Source organism: Gopherus evgoodei, unplaced genomic scaffold (genome assembly GCF_007399415.2).
Source record: "Gopherus evgoodei ecotype Sinaloan lineage unplaced genomic scaffold, rGopEvg1_v1.p scaffold_40_arrow_ctg1, whole genome shotgun sequence".
Classification (NCBI taxonomy): Eukaryota; Metazoa; Chordata; order Testudines; family Testudinidae; genus Gopherus; species Gopherus evgoodei.
Genome location: NW_022060061.1, coordinates 877,004 through 893,844, shown reverse-complemented (window position 1 = coordinate 893,844; position 16,841 = coordinate 877,004). Strand labels below are relative to the sequence as shown.

The 16,841-nt window shown below is 62.4% G+C and overlaps 2 protein-coding genes across 4 annotated transcripts; one reads left to right on the top strand and one right to left on the bottom strand.

Annotated features, from left to right (window-relative positions):
• Positions 1-4,773: 4,773 nt before the first annotated feature.
• On the bottom strand, positions 4,774-5,850 carry LOC115642402 (extensin-3-like). The gene has a single exon (XM_030545837.1). It carries the CDS (start codon positions 5,848-5,850, stop codon positions 4,774-4,776), a length of 1,077 nt encoding a protein of 358 aa, XP_030401697.1.
• Positions 5,851-6,227: 377 nt separating this feature from the next.
• Positions 6,228-16,566, top strand: QTRT1 (queuine tRNA-ribosyltransferase catalytic subunit 1). Of its 3 annotated transcripts, none has more exons than XM_030546039.1 (10): positions 6,228-6,458; positions 9,837-9,905; positions 11,638-11,776; positions 12,208-12,286; positions 13,061-13,176; positions 13,879-14,017; positions 14,808-14,883; positions 15,070-15,179; positions 15,575-15,659; positions 15,875-16,566. In XM_030546039.1, exons 1-10 carry the CDS (start codon positions 6,228-6,230, stop codon positions 16,025-16,027), a joined length of 1,197 nt encoding a protein of 398 aa, XP_030401899.1. In that variant the 3' UTR covers positions 16,028-16,566. The 3 variants fall into 3 exon arrangements, with proteins under 3 accessions (XP_030401899.1, XP_030401901.1, XP_030401900.1); XM_030546041.1 differs by lacking the exon at positions 6,228-6,458 and adding an exon at positions 6,495-6,593; XM_030546040.1 differs by lacking the exon at positions 6,228-6,458 and adding an exon at positions 7,439-7,525.
• The last annotated feature ends 275 nt before the right edge of the window (positions 16,567-16,841 follow it).

The window sequence follows — 16,841 nt, the reverse complement described above, 5'->3', positions numbered from 1 at the left end:
GGAGTGACGCTTGTGTGAGAGGCAGCCTTTCGGCAGATCCTGGGGCAGCTCCACATCCAGGCGCTCCAGGGGCAGAGCCATCTCTGATCATGGAGAGGAGAGGGATGTGTCAGCCCAATAATGCTGGCCCAGGGCCACCATGGGGAAGTGCCACGTGCACTGGCCCTGGTGCAAGTCCTGCCACCGACTCCACCAGCCTTTTGGCCAGAGAGCTGGCCAAGCGGCACCCCCCTTGCGGGTAAAGGAAAGAGGTAGAGGCTCAAGGCACCTATGAAACCCAAGTGTCTGGGACTCCAGAGCCTCTGCACCAAGTCACAGTGAAAGAAGGCTCTCATGCAACACCCTGCCCCAGGCACTGGGCCAGGCCAGGAAAGCATGCGGTGCCCCACTCAAAGGTGAGCGGTGCGAGGCTGGGGGCCTGGTGAAACCACAGGCCCACAGTCTGATGAGGAGCAACACTGCAGAGCCAGGCTGGACAGAGCAGCATGGTCATCTTCAACTGATACCATTCCAAGCTTCTCATTGGGATTGCCTGGATTCTCTTCCTGGCTCCATGATCTGGAGCAGCTCACTTCACCTCTGAGCTGCTGGTTCCCTTCCCACCCCTGGTCTGCCTAGGCTGGGAGCTCTCAGCAGCAGGGTCTGTCTCAGATCTTGACAGGCACTTGGGGACACAGGGTCCTTAAGAGGTGAGGGCTGCTCATCCTCACAGGCAATACAGGATCCATTGGGCCCCAGCAGGGTCAAGGCCCAAATTCCCCTCCATCTCCAGCCCTGTTTCCCCTCCCACTCCCCCCTTGAGGCCTTACCACTCCGGATCCGGCTCAGTTCTGGCCCCAGCAGCTTCCCATCTAGGCTCAGCAGGACATATTTCTCCACCTTGATCTCTGGGCTCAGCTGATCCACAGCCCGCAGGTTTGGCCGCTCCATTGCCTCCACTCGCGGTGCAGCCAGGTGCTCCAAGCGCAACGCATGCACCACGTTCATCTTCGGCTTGGAGAGAGAGAGAGAGGGAGGGTGGAACGGGCCAGCACAGCTCCCTTAGATCATATCCCCACCCTGAAAGTAGGGCCAGTAGCTGGTGCCCTTCAAAATACACCAGGGAGAAGGTCTATGAGCTGGCATGCGAGTGGGGGTGACCCCTGCTGTGCCACTGCACCCTGGGGGGCTGCAGGTGTTGGGTCTCAGTGGTTCCTGTCTGGCTTCTGCCTAGGGGGTTGGTGCTGGGTAAAGACCCAGCTACCTGTGTTTATGGAGATACAAGGCCTGGCTGTGTACATCCTACTGTGCCAGCTAGCCTGGGAAATCCCCTAAAACACAGTGAGCACCGCTAGTGGGCTCACAAGCTATTCAAAGAGATGTTCTCCTGATCCTGTGTGACATCTAGAACCCCCACAAATAGGGGTGAGCTCTTTTAGCTCAGGCTTTCAGATCCTGAGCTCAGATTTGATCCCTGCTGCCAAACACATGACAACCACCCCTTGTGGTTATCTTGCTGCTGTCTGGGCTACACCAGGCCTTCAGGATGGCATGTAGCCCCCACGGCAATTGATTTCTAGCCCTACCCAAATGACCAGAAGCAACGCATGGGGCTAGCCACCTACACAGCCTGAAGAGACATCAGGGCATGCTCTCACTCCCCCCCGCGAGAGGCTCAGACAGTGATCAAGTCCCCCTCATGCCACACTCTGCCCCAACAAGCTCAGTCTACATAGGATGTCCCCCCTGGAGCAGACTGAGGCACAAAGAGGCTCCGTAACTTGCCCACAGTCACATGGACTCAGTAGCAGAGCTGGGATTAGAACCCAGATCTCCAGTGTCCTGGTCCTATCTGCCTCCACCTGGGGTCATCACCCCCACCCACCTTGTGTTCTGGCAGCTTTGCTCCCTAATTGCTCAGCCCTTCTGGAAAAGCAGCTCAGGGTTTCTGGGCTCAGAGCTACCTCCCTCTGCATCCTCAGCAGGACTTTGATAAGCCTGCAGAGCAGAACCTCCACCTGTGCTACGTGCTTACACACGCCCCCTTTGCCCAGCAGACGCAGAATTGCAGGTTCTCTGATCCTGGCCAGATTGTGCCTGGTTTGTATTTCATACCAGCTCAGTTCAATACTGACACATGACAGCTTTCCTCTGTCCTGTACCTGCCAGACAAGGACAGACCATGGTCTAGCTTGCCTCACATCCTGCCTTTGGCGCTCACAGCCCGATATTTTCTCCTTCCACAGGACAGGAAGCCCTGCCAATATGACATTCAGCGCTGCATAGCTGACTAGGAACATAATGGAGCTAACCAACTGTGCAGCGCTGGAGATGGAGAAGCCTCGAGGGACTGTGATGGCCCACATGGTGGGCAATTTAACTCAATCATCCAGAGGCTACGGTTTCACTGAAAACACACCCCTTTGGCAGACACCGAATTGCTCTGCAGGGGAGAACATGGTGTTCTAAAGGACAAGAAAAAAAAAAAGACATGGCTTTTGTTGCTTGCAGATGCAGAGAGGGATTACTGGGGCTGAACAGGCAGAATGATTGAACTGGAGAGGTGATGAGGGAGCCCATGAAAATAAGTGATGGGCCAGCAGTAGCTAATGATTTCTCTTTTCCCCACCTCTGGCTTTCTGGGTAGAACTAATTAAATCCCTCACCGGATTAAATCTATTACCCAGATTTCCAGCTGGGGTTTATGCAGGCAGCTGGCTGTTTGCTACAGAGACAGCCCTCGATTAGTTTCCATTCGGGAGCACACGCAGGGGAGCTCAGTCCAGTAAATGCGCCAGGCTTCACCTACAGATTCTTGCTGCGCCCTGCTAGGAAATGCATTTGTGAAAGCCCAGGGCTCAGCCTGCAATGAATGATAAGCTCATGCTCAAAGTGCTGGGCTGGGACTCTGGAGATAGGGGTTTGATTCCTGGTTCGGCCATAGACTCCCTGGAGCACCTCACATCAACTGGGTGCCTCAGTTTCCCCATCTGTGAAGTGGGAGCCATGATGGTTCCTTGTTTAGTCAAGCACTAAGCCCCAGTCTCTCATTAGGTATCTGTGTAGCACCTAAGGCCCTCTCCCACACAGAAGCAGCACATTCTTTCCATAACATCCTTAGAAATGCCCCCGCACCCCCACACACTGTCAGTGGGAATCTTTTTGTTCCCTAGCATGGAGGCAGCCTGGCACTGCTAGGCTATGGAGGTGGTGGGGTGAAAGGTGCTGGATTTATCTCCCTGCAGACCCCTAGCAATAGAATAGATGCAGCATGAACAGGGCTTGCACCCCCTGAAGAACACCCAGCCCTCTTTGCTTGTAAACCTCAGGACAGACAAGTCAGACCCAGGCCAGCAGGCAGAGCCCATCCCAAGACACATTTGCCTTTACTGTCTAGGCCCCTGTATTACCACGTATTTCTGCTGCAGCACTTCAGAGCACCAGCTGCAGACCTGCCCTCCAATGTGCTAGGTACTGTACAAACAGATTAACAGGTCATTACTTTTCAGCAAACAAGAAAAGACACCTAGGGGCTGCCAGGTCAGCTCCGCCCCAGGTCCATGTAGCTCACTAACCAGTCTCCAACAGCAGCCAGAGCTAGTTGCTGCAAAGGAAAATCATGAAGTTTAAGAGCCCTTCTGAAAAGCTTTATAAAAAGCTATGGACTAGAAGGACTCCAGGGAGCCTTGTTTTCTAGAAAGCACGGTCAAAGTCACTTAAGATTTAATGCTTCCATAACAGCCTAAGACAATAAACTTCACTGGTTAATTATGCAGCGCTTGCAAGATGGATGAGAGGAACCATGCTTCCATTTGCCACCTTTTGTTTTAATTGGCCCATTGCTCTTGTGTTACAAGATGGGGAGAGCAGAACATGGCAAGCTCTTTTCAATACCCTCCCATGTTGTGCATACTTTGTGCACTCTCTCACCACCTCCTGATCTAAGTAGGCACAGATGCCACAGCACACCCCCTCACTGCAGGGACAGAATACCTGACAGGGTAAGGAGAGCACTGGCCTGCCTGTCAGGAGGGTCCCTACCTCAGTCATAACTAACATGCACAGCCATCTCCCCTAGGAAAGATTAGAGACAGACATCAATTATCCCTCAGCTCAAGGGCTGTCTCAAGTTTTAGTCCCACAGTTAGCTACAAGCCATTAAAAAAAGCCTCCTCTTACACCCAGCATTGAAAGTCATTCACAAGAGGAATAAGAACCCATAACCTTGGGGCTGCAGAAAAACACCCCAACACCAACCCTACCACATTGTAAGCCCCTTACCTGACTAATATTTCTGCACTCCTCTTGAGGGCATAGCAGGGCCAACCTAGATTCCTTAGCAGATCAAGCTTAACCCAAACACTTAAAAACAAACACCTTACTCACTCACCCTAGCTATCTTCTCTTTACCCCTCCCTGCCACACACCTCTAGCCACCATGCCTGGCCCTATATACTAGGAGCCTTGATGGCCTCACTCAGCAACCTGACTCCTCACACCTGACCCCCCCCTCACCTAATTCAATCGGCCCCTTATTAGCCTCTCCCAATTCAACCCCAACTGTTTTCTAATAAGGTTTAGGGAGATGATTTCTCTGCAAGCCAGTATCTTGCTCTTTTGGGGGGGCTGGAGCAGGGGTTTTGCCCTCTAGGGCATGAGGGGACTGCGGGGGCGGGGGGAGGAAGAACATGGGATGTTTTGCTCTGGGGCACAAAGGGGCTTGGGGCCTTGGTGGGCAGGAGCAGGGGACACATTGCTCTGGGGGCATGAGGGGGCTTGGGCTAGAGTGGGGGGTCATTGCTCTGGAACATGAGGGGGCTTGGGCTGTTGTGGGGGTGGGCTGGAGCAGATGACATGTTGCTCTGGGACATGAGGGGGCTTGGGCTGGAGTGGGGGTGGGCTGGAGCAGACGACGTGTTGCTGTGGGGCCTGAGGGGGCTTGGGCTGGAGTGGGGGTGGGCTGGAGCAGACGACGTGTTGCTGTGGGGCCTGAGGGGGCTTGGGCTGGAGTGGGGGCGGGCTGGAGCAGACGACGTGTTGCTGTGGGGCCTGAGGGGGCTTGGGCTGGAGTGGGGGTGGGCTGGAGCAGACGACGTGTTGCTCTGGGACATGAGGGGGCTTGGGCTGTTGTGGGGGTGGGCTGGAGCAGACAACGTGTTGCTGTTGGGCCTGAGGGGGCTTGGGCTGGAGTGGGGGTGGGCTGGAGCAGACGACGTGTTGCTGTGGGGCCTGAAGGGGCTTGGGCTGGAGTGGGGGTGGGCTGGAGCAGATGACGTGTTGCTGTGGGGCCTGAGGGGGCTTGGGCTGTTGTGGGGGTGGGCTGGAGCAGACGACGTGTTGCTGTGGGGCCTGAGGGGGCTTGGGCTGGAGTGGGGGTGGGCTGGAGCAGACGACGTGTTGCTGTGGGGCCTGAGGGGGCTTGGGCTGGAGTGGGGGTGGGCTGGAGCAGACGACGTGTTGCTGTGGGGCCTGAGGGGGCTTGGGCTGGAGTGGGGGTGGGCTGGAGCAGACGACGTGTTGCTGTGGGGCCTGAGGGGGCTTGGGCTGGAGTGGGGGTGGGCTGGAGCAGACGACGTGTTGCTCTGGGACATGAGGGGGCTTGGGCTGTTGTGGGGGTGGGCTGGAGCAGACGACGTGTTGCTGTTGGGCCTGAGGGGGCTTGGGCTGTTGTGGGGGTGGGCTGGAGCAGACGACGTGTTGCTCTGGGACATGAGGGGGCTTGGGCTGTTGTGGGGGTGGGCTGGAGCAGACGACGTGTTGCTCTGTGGCCTGAGGGGGCTTGGGCTGGAGTGGGGGTGGGCTGGAGCAGACGACGTGTTGCTCTGGGGGCTGAGGGCGCTTGGGCTGTTGGGGGGCTGGAGTGGGGGGCATCGCTCTGAGGTATGAGGTGGGGCAGGCTGGAGTGAGGGGTGTTGCTCTGGGGTATGAGGGGGTTCTGGCCATTGGCTGGCTGGAGTAGGGGGCATCAATCCGGGACATGAGGGGCCTTGGGCCTGTGGGGGGCGTGTTGCTCTGGGGCCTGAGCCCTTGGGGGCTGGAGGGGGGGCGCGTTGCTCTGGGACATGGGGGGGTCGAGGAGGGGGGCGCGTTGCTCTGGGCCACGAGGGGGCTCGGGCCTAGCGGTGAGGCTGAAGCCTGCTTCGCTACCCGCACTTCCGCGTTGCCAAGGCAACGAGAGCGGCTCGGAATCACATGACCGTCCCCAAGATGGCGGCGCCCAATGAGGAGTCACGTGACTCCATGCCAAGATGGCGGCGCCCAGCATTTGCGGGCCGGCGCTGTCTCTGCGCGTGGTGGCCGAGTGCGGGCTGAGCAAGGCGCGGGCCTGCGAGCTGCGGCTGCCGCACGGCCCCGTGCCCAGCCCGGTCTTCATGCCCGTGGGCACGCAGGGCACCATGAAGGGGATCACGGCCCGGCAGCTGGAGGGGCTGGGCTGCCGCATCTGCCTGGGCAACACCTACCACCTGGGCATGAGGCCGGTGAGTGACCCCCCCGGCGGGGGTCCTGACCCCCAACCCCCTCTCCCTCCTACCACCTGGGCATGAGGCCGGTGAGTGACCCCCCCCGGCGGGGTCCTGACCCCCAACCCCTCCTACCGCCTGGGCATGAGGCCGGTGAGTGACCCCCCCCGGCGGGGGTCCTGACCCCCAACCCTCTCCCCCTTCCCCTCCTACCACCTGGGCATGAGGCCGGTGAGTGACCCCCCCGGCGGGGGTCCTGACCCCCAACCCCCTCCCCCTCCCCCTCCTACCACCTGGGCATGAGGCCGGTGAGAGACCCCCCCGGCGGGGGTCCTGACCCCCAACCCCCTCCCCCTCCCCCTCCTACCACCTGGGCATGAGGCCGGTGAGTGACCTCCCCCGGCGGGGGTCCTGACCCCCAACTCCTCCTACCACCTGGGCATGAGGCCGGTGAGTGACCCCCCCCGGCGGGGGTCCTGACCCCCCAACCCCCCCCCCCCTCCTACCACCTGGGCATGAGGCCGGTGAGTGACCCCCCCCCCGGCGGGGGTCCTGACCCACAACCCTCCTCCTACCACCTGGGCATGAGCCGGTGAGTGAACCCCCCCCGGCGGGGTCCTGTCCCCCAACCCCCTACCCCTCATACCACCTGGGCATGAGGCCGGTGAGTGACCCCCCCCCCGGCGGGGGTCTGACCCCCAACCCCTCCTACCACCTGGGCATGAGGCCGGTGAGTGACCCCCCCCCGGCGGGGGTCCTGACCCCCAACCCCCTCCCCCTCCTACCACCTGGGCATGAGGCCGGTGAGTGACCCCCCCCGGCGGGGGGCCCGTCCCCCAACCCCCTCCCCCTCCTACCGCCTGGGCATGAGGCCGGTGAGTGACCCCCCCCCGGCGGGGTCCTGACCCCCAACCCCCTCCCCCTCCTACCACCTGGGCATGAGGCCGGTGAGTGACCCCCCCCCCGGTGGTGTCCTGACCCCCAACCCCCTCCCCCACCTACCACCTGGGCATGAGGCCGGTGAGTGACCCCCCCCGGCGGGGGTCCTGACCCCCAACCCCTCCTACCACCTGGGCATGAGGCCGGTGAGTGACCCCCCCCGGCGGGGGTCCTGACCCCCAACCCCCTCCCCCTCCTACCACCTGGGCATGAGGCTGGTGAGTGACCCCCCCCCGGCGGGGGGCCCGACCCCTCCTACCACCTGGGCATGAGGCCGGTGAGTGACCCCCCCCTGGCGGGGGTCCTGACCCTCAACCCCCTCCCCCTCCTACCACCTGGGCATGAGGCCGGTGAGTGACCCCCCCTGGCGGGGGTCCTGACCCCCCAACCCCCTCCCCCTCCTACCACCTGGGCATGAGGCCGGTGAGTGACCCCCCTCGGCGGGGGTCCTGACCCCCAACCCCCTCTCCCTCCTACCACCTGGGCATGAGGCCGGTGAGTGACCCCCCCCCGGCAGGAGTCCTGACCCCCAACCCCCTCACCCTCCCCCTCCTACCACCTGGGCATGAGGCCGGTGAGTGACCCCCCCCGGCGGGGGTCCTGACCCCCCACCCCCTCTCCCTCCTACCACCTGGGCATGAGGCCGGTGAGTGACCCCCCCGGTGGGGGGCCTGACCCCCAACCGCTTCCCCCACCTACCACCTGGGCATTAGGCCGGTGAGTGACCCCCCCGGCGGGGGTCCTGACCCCCAACCCCCTCTCCCTCCTACCGCCTGGGCATGAGGCCGGTGAGTGACCCCCCCCCCGGCGGGGGGCCCGACCCCCAACCCCCTCTCCCTCCTACCACCTGGGCATGAGGCCGGTGAGTGACCCCCCCGGCGGGGGACCCGACCCCCAACCCCCTCCCCCACCTACCACCTGGGCATGAGGCCGGTGAGTGACCCCCCCCGGCGGGGGTCCTGACCCCCAATCCCCTCTCCCTCCTACCGCCTGGGGATGAGGCCGGTGAGTGACCCCCCCCGGCGGGGGTCCTGACCCCCAACCCCCTCTCCCTCCTACCGCCTGGGCATGAGGCCGGTGAGTGACCCCCCCCGGCGGGGGTCCTGACCCCCCAACCCCCTCTCCCTCCTACCGCCTGGGCATGAGGCCGGTGAGTGACCCCCCCCGGCGGGGGGCCCGTCCCCCAACCCCCTCCCCCTCCTACCACCTGGGCATGAGGCCGGTGAGTGACCCCCCCCCGGCGGGGTCCTGACCCCCTCCCCCTCCTACCACCTGGGCATGAGGCCGGTGAGTGACCCCCCCCGGCGGGGGGGCCCGACCCCCAACCCCCTCCCCCTCCTACCGCCTGGGCATGAGGCCGGTGAGTGACCCCCCCCGGCGGGGGTCCTGACCCCCAACCCCCTCTCCCTCCTACCGCCTGGGCATGAGGCCGGTGAGTGACCACCCCGGAGGGGGTCCTGACCGGGGGGCCCGCCCCCAACCCCCTCCTCCTCCTACCACCAGGGCATGAGGCCGGTGAGTGACCCCCCTGGCGGGGGGCCTGACCCCCAACCCCCTCCCCCTCCTACCACCTGGGCATGAGGCCGGTGAGTGACCCCCCTGGCGGGGGGCCCGACCCCCAACCCCTCCCCCTCCTACCACCAGGGCATGAGGCCGGTGAGTGACCCCCCCGGCGGGGGGCCTGACCCCCTCCCCCTCCTACCACCTGGGCATGAGGCTGGTGAGTGACCCCCCCCGGCGGGGGACCCAACCCCCTCCCCCACCTGGGCATGAGTCCGGTGAGTAACACACCCCCCCCGGCGGGGGGCCTGACCCCCAACCCCACCTACCACCTGGGCATGAGGCCGGTAAGTGACCCCCCCCGGCGGGGGGCCTGACCCCCTCCCCCTCCTACCACCTGGGCATGAGGCTGGTGAGTGACCCCCCCCCCCCGGCGGGGGGCCCAGCCCCCTCCCCCACCTGGGCATGAGTCCGGTGAGTAACGCACCCCCCCTGGCGGGGGGCCTGACCCCCAACCCCACCTACCATCTGGGCATGAGACCGGTAAGTAACCCCCCCGGCGGGGGGCCTGACTCCCGACCCCCTTCCCCACCTACCACCTGGGCATGAGGCTGGTGAGTGACCCCCCTGGCGGGGGGCCTGACCCCACCTACCACCTGGGCATGAGGCTGGTGAGTGACCCCCCTGGCGGGGGGCCTGACCCCACCTACCACCTGGGCATGAGGCTGGTGAGTGACCCCCCTGGCGGGGGGCCTGACCCCACCTACCACCAGGGCATGACGCTGAGGAGGGACTCTGTCCCTGCAATCTAGGAATAGTCTGTAGGTGGGTGCAAGCCTGATTGGGGGCGGGTGGGGGGTTAGCTGGTGCTTCTGGAGTTCTGGTTTCTGGAGAAGCCTTGGGTCTGTGTTCACGTTTCTCACACACCTTTTCCCCACCCCCCTAAATCTGCCTCAGGGGCCTGAGCTCATCAAACAAGCCAACGGCCTTCATGGGTTCATGAACTGGCAGCAGAACCTGCTCACGGTGAGTGGGGCTCCCCAGGGTGGGGCCAGGAGGCCTGATCCCTGTGGCTTGTGGCAACGGGGCAGCGGATTAGAAGCCAGGTGCTCCGGCAGCCTCTCGTGGAAGCTTGGCTCTGGGGGGTGAATCGGGGCCCCTGTGGGCAGCGTGCAGGGTGGGTGGTCGGGATTGGGGTCCCTGTGGGCAGCGTGCAGGGTGGGTGGTCGGGATTGGGGTCCCTGTGGGCAGCGTGCAGGGTGAGTGGGCAGGATTGGGGTCCTTGTGGGCAGCGTGCAGGGTGAGTGGGCAGGATTGGGGTCCTTGTGGGCAGCGTGCAGGGTGAGTGGGCAGGATTGGGGTCCTTGTGGGCAGCGTGCAGGGTGAATGGTCAGGATTGGGGCCCCTATGGGCAGCATGCAGGGTGAATGGTCAGGATTGGGGCCCCTATGGGCAGCGTGCAGGGTGAGTGGTCAGGATTAGGGCCCCTATGGGCAGCGTGCAGGGTGAGTGGTCGGGATTGGGGCCCCTCTGAGCAGCGTGCAGGGTGAGTGGTCAGGATTGGGGCCCCTCTGAGCAGCGTGCAGGGTAGGTGGTCAGGATTGGGGCCCCTGGGGTAGCATGCAGAGTGGGTGGTCAGGATTGGGGCTCCTGTGGGCAGCGTGCAGGGTGAGTGGTCAGGATTAGGGCCCCTGTGGGCAGCGTGCAGGGTGAGTGGTCAGGATTGGGGCCCCTCTGAGCAGCGTGCAGGGTAGGTGGTCAGGATTGGGGCCCCTGAGGTAGCATGCAGAATGGGTGGTCAGGATTGGGGCCCCTGTGGGCAGCGTGAGTGGTCGGGATTGGGGCCCCTGTGGGCAGCGTGCAGGGTGAGTGGTCGGGATTGGGGCCCCTCTGAGGAGCGTGCAGGGTGGGTGGTCAGGATTGGGGCCCCTGGGGTAGCGTGCAGGGTGGGTGGTCAGGATTGGGGCCCCGGTATGTTCCCCCTGTGCTGACTCTTATGTGGTGTCCAGCTTCTCTTGACTGTTGTTTTGTTCCGGGTTTCTACAGCACCTCCTACTGCCATGGGGTCCTCGGTGCTACTGTAATACACCTAATACAAATGTACAGCTCCTAGCACAATGGCCCATGATGGATGCGTAGGTGGTACCGTAATACACCTAACAGATAATACAAAGAGTACATTTAGTGCTGGTGGAAGGTCCCACGTTGAAGCGGTGTATCTACCGGTTCAGCCTGGGCACCAGCAGGACAAGCTCCCTCCAAGATGCTGCCCGTAGCTAACATGCCTCTTTGCTGCCCCAGCAGCGAGCGGGGAAGCGTCTGAGGCTGCTGTTTAGTACCGTTTGCCTCATTGAGCGCCCGGGAGAGGGTGACTAGCAAGGGGCCTCATGGTGAAGGCATCAGTCTGGCACTTGGGGGATCTGACTTGAGGCTGACTCCCTGCGGGACTTGGGCAAGTCAGTGACTGCCCGTGCCTCAGTTTCCCCGATCTGCAAAGAGGGCATTGCAAGCAAGCTCACTAATGACTCAAGTACTCAGATGCTCCAGTGATGGCCCCATGGAACAACCACGGTAGATGGGCCACTGTCAACCCGGAGTAGGTTCAGAGCAGAGGCCTGGAGTCTCTGTTCCCCTCCCTCAAACTGTCCATCTTCCCTTCTCCCTGTGCTGCACCTTTGACCCCTGCGCAGTATCTCTGGCATAAATCTCAGCGCCCCCAGGCCCAGTACTCTCTAGCTCCTGATGGGCTTGTTCACAGGACAGCGGCGGGTTCCAGATGGTCTCCCTGGTGGAGCTGTCCGAGGTGACGGAGGAGGGCGTCCGCTTCCGATCTCCGTACGATGGGGAAGAGATCCTGCTGACGCCGGAGAAATCCATCGAAATCCAGAACGCGCTGGGTAACTTGTGCTGTTTGGGAGCCGCTGGCTGGGTCCCTGATGCCTGCCAGTGACTGCACACAACGGGCTCATCCCCGAGGTGCAGACCAACCGAGAAAACTAATGTAACTCTGGAAACGGTTTAGGCCCCGGTCCTGCAACAGGGCTTGGGAGGGGTCAGTGCTTTGAAGACGTTAATTGCTGTGGATGCTTTTCCTTTGGTTAAAGCAGAGTGGGGTCTAGCGGGTTGAGAGCCAGGACTCCTGGGTTCTCTCTCTGATCTGGAAGGGGAGTGGGTTAGAGTGGAGGGCAGGGGGTTGGGAGCCAGGACTGCTGGGTCCTGTTCTGGGCTCTGGAAGGGGATGTGAAATTCAGGGCAGAGAATCAGAGAATGGCCCTCCCCTGGCTTGCAAGGCCCAGCTTAGGCTGCCTCTCCCTTATTCCCTTCCTAGGCTCAGACATCATGATGCAGCTGGATGACGTGGTGAGCAGCACCCTCACAGGGCCACGGGTGGAGGAAGCCATGTACAGGTTTGTAGAGTCTCTGTAGTGCCCCCCCACCTCTGTGCCTGCTGGATAACATCCAGCAGAGCCTTCCCCAAGCGGCAATGTCCGGATGATGGGCAGGTGCCCCACTCGGGCTCCTCCGCCCCCTGTTTTATCTATTGCCCCAGGAGCGTGGGGGGGGGGTGTTAACCCTCAGCAGGCCGAAGCCTCATCGCCTGGGGGTCCCAGCTACGGGTGGATCGAGGGCGTTCCCATCTTGCCCAGTTCACCCCCCGTGTGGGTTCCAGTCATCTCTGAAGTCTGATTTTTGTCACTGTCCTGCCCTGCCTGCATGTTCCTCCTTGGGAGGGGTACCCCCGGATGTGGGGGGTACAGTGGGACTCTAACAAGGAGGTTAGGTGGCCCAGTGGGGTGGGAATCAGGATGCCAGGGTTCTGCATCCTGATGCAGATGTCACCTGGCTTGGCCATCTAATGGCTTCAGTTGCTGACTCTCTCTGCCTTGTTTTCCCATCTCTAACATGGCGAGGGGGCTAATCCTTAGCTCCCGGCTGAGCTGTGTCTCTCCAAGTGCTTTCCGAAGCAGGTCCCTATCATTACTATCCCCGTTTTACAGATGGGGAAACTGAGGCGCAGGGCAGTGAAGTGGCTTGCGCAGGATGGCGCAGCAGGTTGGGAGGCAGGGCCAGGAACAGAACCCAGCCCTGCCGAGTCCCAGTCCAGGGCTCTATCCATGAGGCCCTGCTGCTGCCAGTCTCCCGTGGGCTGGCAGGGACTGAGCAGGCCGGGTGCGTTGCAGGTCGATTCGCTGGCTGGACCGCTGCATCGCCGCCAACAGCAAGCCCGACAAGCAGAACCTCTTCGCCATCATCCAGGGCGGGCTGGACCCTGCCCTCCGCACCAAGTGTCTGGAAGGTAATGGAGACCTGGCTCTGCTCCCTCCGGCAACAGCTGGTCTCTGTGCTCCGAGCCTGGGGATGGATGGGCTGGACTTGGGGGCCGGGGTGACTGTGGGCAAGTCCCTGCAGCGCTCTGGGCCCCTGTTCCCATCTGGACAATGGTAACTCTTCCGGTGTCTAGATGGACCGTGAGCTCCTTGGGACGGGCCTGATCTCGGGCGGGGCCTCGGTGCTCCTGTACCTGCTGCTGAGCGGTTTCACCTCTCCGGAGTTTAGAGCCACCAGACAGCAAGTGACACACATGGGGACGGGGGTGGGGGGTAATAGGTGCCTATATAAGATAAAGTCCCAAATATCAGGACCATTCCTATAAAATCAGGACATCTGGTCACCCTTGGAGCTGCTGGGAAGCCGGGTGGGGCCTGGTTTGGGGTCTCCAGCCCCACTTTGGTCATGGGAGCCGTGGGGGGCCGTGCTGCCTGCGGCAGGAAGCCCCCAGCTGGCTTTGGGTAGGATTTGGAGCTGCTGGCAAGACTTGAGGGCACTAGGCTTGGGATGGGGGCATGCCCTGGGGGTGGGGCAAAGGGGGTGTAGAAGCTGCATATGCCCCCTTAGCTTGTGGAGACCCTCACGAGGGCGTGGGTGGGTGCAGTCCTGCCCTCCCCCTCCCCCTCCCCCCTTAGGTACAGGACTTTGCTAGCTCTGTTTCCATCTCCAGAGATGACGCAGCGGGACGTGCCCGGCTTCGCCATCGGGGGGCTTAGCGGTGGCGAGGCGAAGGATCACTTCTGGAGGGTGGTGACCCTCAGCACTGACCGCCTCCCCAGGGGGAAGCCCCGCTACCTCATGGGGGTCGGGTAGGTGTCGGTGCCAAGCAGCACCCGCTCCCCCTTCTTCTGGAGCTTTCAGCTGGGCTTGGCATCTCGGGGGACTGGTTTCCTCCACGTGGGCTCAGAGATTGTCCCGTCTACGCAGCACCCGCTGCTGCTGAGGTTTGGCCCAGCCTGTGGGGCAGGTGGTGCTTCATGCTGCCGAACTGTGGGGGTTTGGGAGCCTGGCGCGGGAGATGGTTCATGCTGCAGAACCGAGGGGGTTTAGGCACCTGAGAGCCTGGGGAAGGGGGTGCTTCATGCTGCAGAACCGCGGGGGTTCAGGCACCTGGGGCGGGGGGTGGTTCATGCTGCCAAACTGATGGGGTTCAGGCACCTGGGAGCCTGGGGAAGGGGGTGCTTCATGCTGCAGAACCGAGGGGGTTCAGGCACCTGGGATCTGGGTTGCCTCATGCTAGGAACCAAGGGGGTTCAGGTGCTTGAGGCCTGTTGTGTAAGTTGAAGCCTAAACATGGCTGCCTAGTTACCCCACTTTCTCTTGGGTCATGGGAGAGGAGCACGTGACCCTTTGCCAAGAGGGTGGTGCCCAGGGGTCGGCAGGTACGGCCCACTTGCTGGCAGGGCAGGGCCCCAATGCTAACATCCCTCCCCACCCATGTGCCTCGCCGTGCCCTCCAGGGATCCCCACTATGGCACCCCCTCTCTTGAGGTTCCCCAGGCTTGGGCTGGAGCCCGACTCTGCTGGGTGTCGGGGGCCTAGACTGAGACCCGATGTGCTCATGGACCAGTTTGCAGAGCTGCCGTCTTCCCCCCACAGCTACGCCACGGACTTGGTGGTCTGCGTTGCCCTGGGCTGCGACATGTTCGACTGCGTCTTCCCCACCCGGACTGCGGTGAGTGGCTGCCCCCTGGGGACAGGGTAGGGGGTGTCAGTCTGCCCGGCTGCACCCTGGGCTGCTCTTGTGTGTGCCTGGATGCCCCATAGTGATGGGAAAGCAGCTGGGATCACACACACCCCTCACCCAATAACCCCTTGTTGGCCACTGTCCCACTGACCCGCTGGATCCTTCCTCTCCCAGCGCTTCGGCTCAGCCCTGGTGCCCTGGGGCTCCCTGCCGGTGAAGAACAAGCAGTTCGCCAAGGACTTCCGGCCCATCGACGAGAACTGCGACTGCCCCACCTGCCGCAGGTGCGTGCCCTGGGTCGGGGGAGAGGGGCAGGCAGGGAGGGAGGGGTCGTTCTCCTCCCCATGGCCACATCCTCGCCCCGCAGATGGGCTGGGAGCCAGCGGCTGTGCTGGGCACCTCGAAGTGGGTTGGTGCTTGGGGGCAGGGGATGTTGGGTGCCCACCCTCAGCACAGATCTCCTGCCCTGATAGCAGGGGATGGAGGACAGAGCTCCCCCGCTACCCCCCAGCAAGCTGCCCCCACTCCCAGGTACTGACCCTGGATCCCAGCCTTTCGGCCCCGGCTCGTCACCAGGGGCTCCTGTGTGCCTCTCGAGCGCTGTCCCTTCTGAGGCTGCCCCGGGAGGGTCAGTTCCTACGGCCTGCACCTCGTTCACCGTGGCGTTTCCCCGTTCCAGGTACAGCCGGGCCTTCCTGCACGCACTGTTCCGCAGCGAGACGGCAGCCATGCACCTCCTCACAGTGCACAACATCGCCTATCAGGTGGGTCCCCAGGAGTTCTGCCCTCTGGGCCAGGCATTAACAGCCCTGGAGGCTGGGGGGCGAAGTGGGGCTGTTACATTTGCTGTTGCTTCCTCCTCGGAGCCAGGCGGGTTCTGGGCGTGTGGTGAGCCCGTGGGTCTGTCCCCGGTCGCTGTGGGAGGGGATGTGGGCAGTATCCAAGCTGTTCAGGGTGTAATCTTACCCTGCCCCCCCAGCTGAATCTGATGCGGTCGATCCGGGAGAGCATCGTGGAGCAGAGGTTCCCGCAGTTTGTCCGAGACTTCATGAGAACCATGTACGGCAGCCGGGAGCGGTACCCGCTGTGGGCCATGGAGGCCCTGGCCTCGGTCAATATCACCCTGGAGTGACAGTGGGTGGAGGAGGGGGGGAGTTTTACAAAGAAGATGAGCTTGGAGGGGCACAGAGAATCTTTTGGCCTGGATTATCCCAGCTCCCCCACCCGGCGGATCTCCCCCAGCCCCCTGCGATCGGAGGGGTCAGATATGCAGCCCAGCTGGCTGGAAGGCTCGGGAACAAAGCCGCCCCATCTTCTGAGGCCCATGGGACGAGGAGGGGCAGCGAGGCTGCAGCACTCAGCTCCTCTGTGCAAAGGGTTCTGGGTAACACGGGAGCCCCGGATCAGGATCGGGGCAGGAGCAATGCAGGTACCTGGATTGTGGGGTCCAAAGAGTTAAATCTCAGCAGCCTCCAAGCTCATTAGGAAGGGGGCGTGGGAACGATTTTAACTTGGTTTTTTGTTTTACTGTTTCTCCCCCCCTCTTTGTACACGGTTTGTAATTAACGGTTGGGTTTTTAACGAGGTGGAGCCAGGTGCTCTGCTCCCCACTGGGCCGGGCACGGCCCACCAGCCCCCAATAAAAGCTGCAAGCTGCCAGTGGAAATGGAACAGACTGTTGGGGGGAGCTGACTTGCGGGGGGGCGTGACTGCCCTGGGGCACAGACTAGATTTCTCCCCCCCTTCCCAGAACCACTGTGAGGCACCAGAGCCCCCCATGAGGCAGGGCACATACCTGCTTGTGATGCAGAGAGGGGGGCAAATCCCCTTACAGCATGTACAGGGGGAGGCAGCCCCAGAGCTCTTCTGTGTCCCTTGGGCTAGGTCTGAACCTGCTCAAGAGCATCCGCCTCTAGGCTGTGGTGCAGGGGCTGTCTCTACAGGGG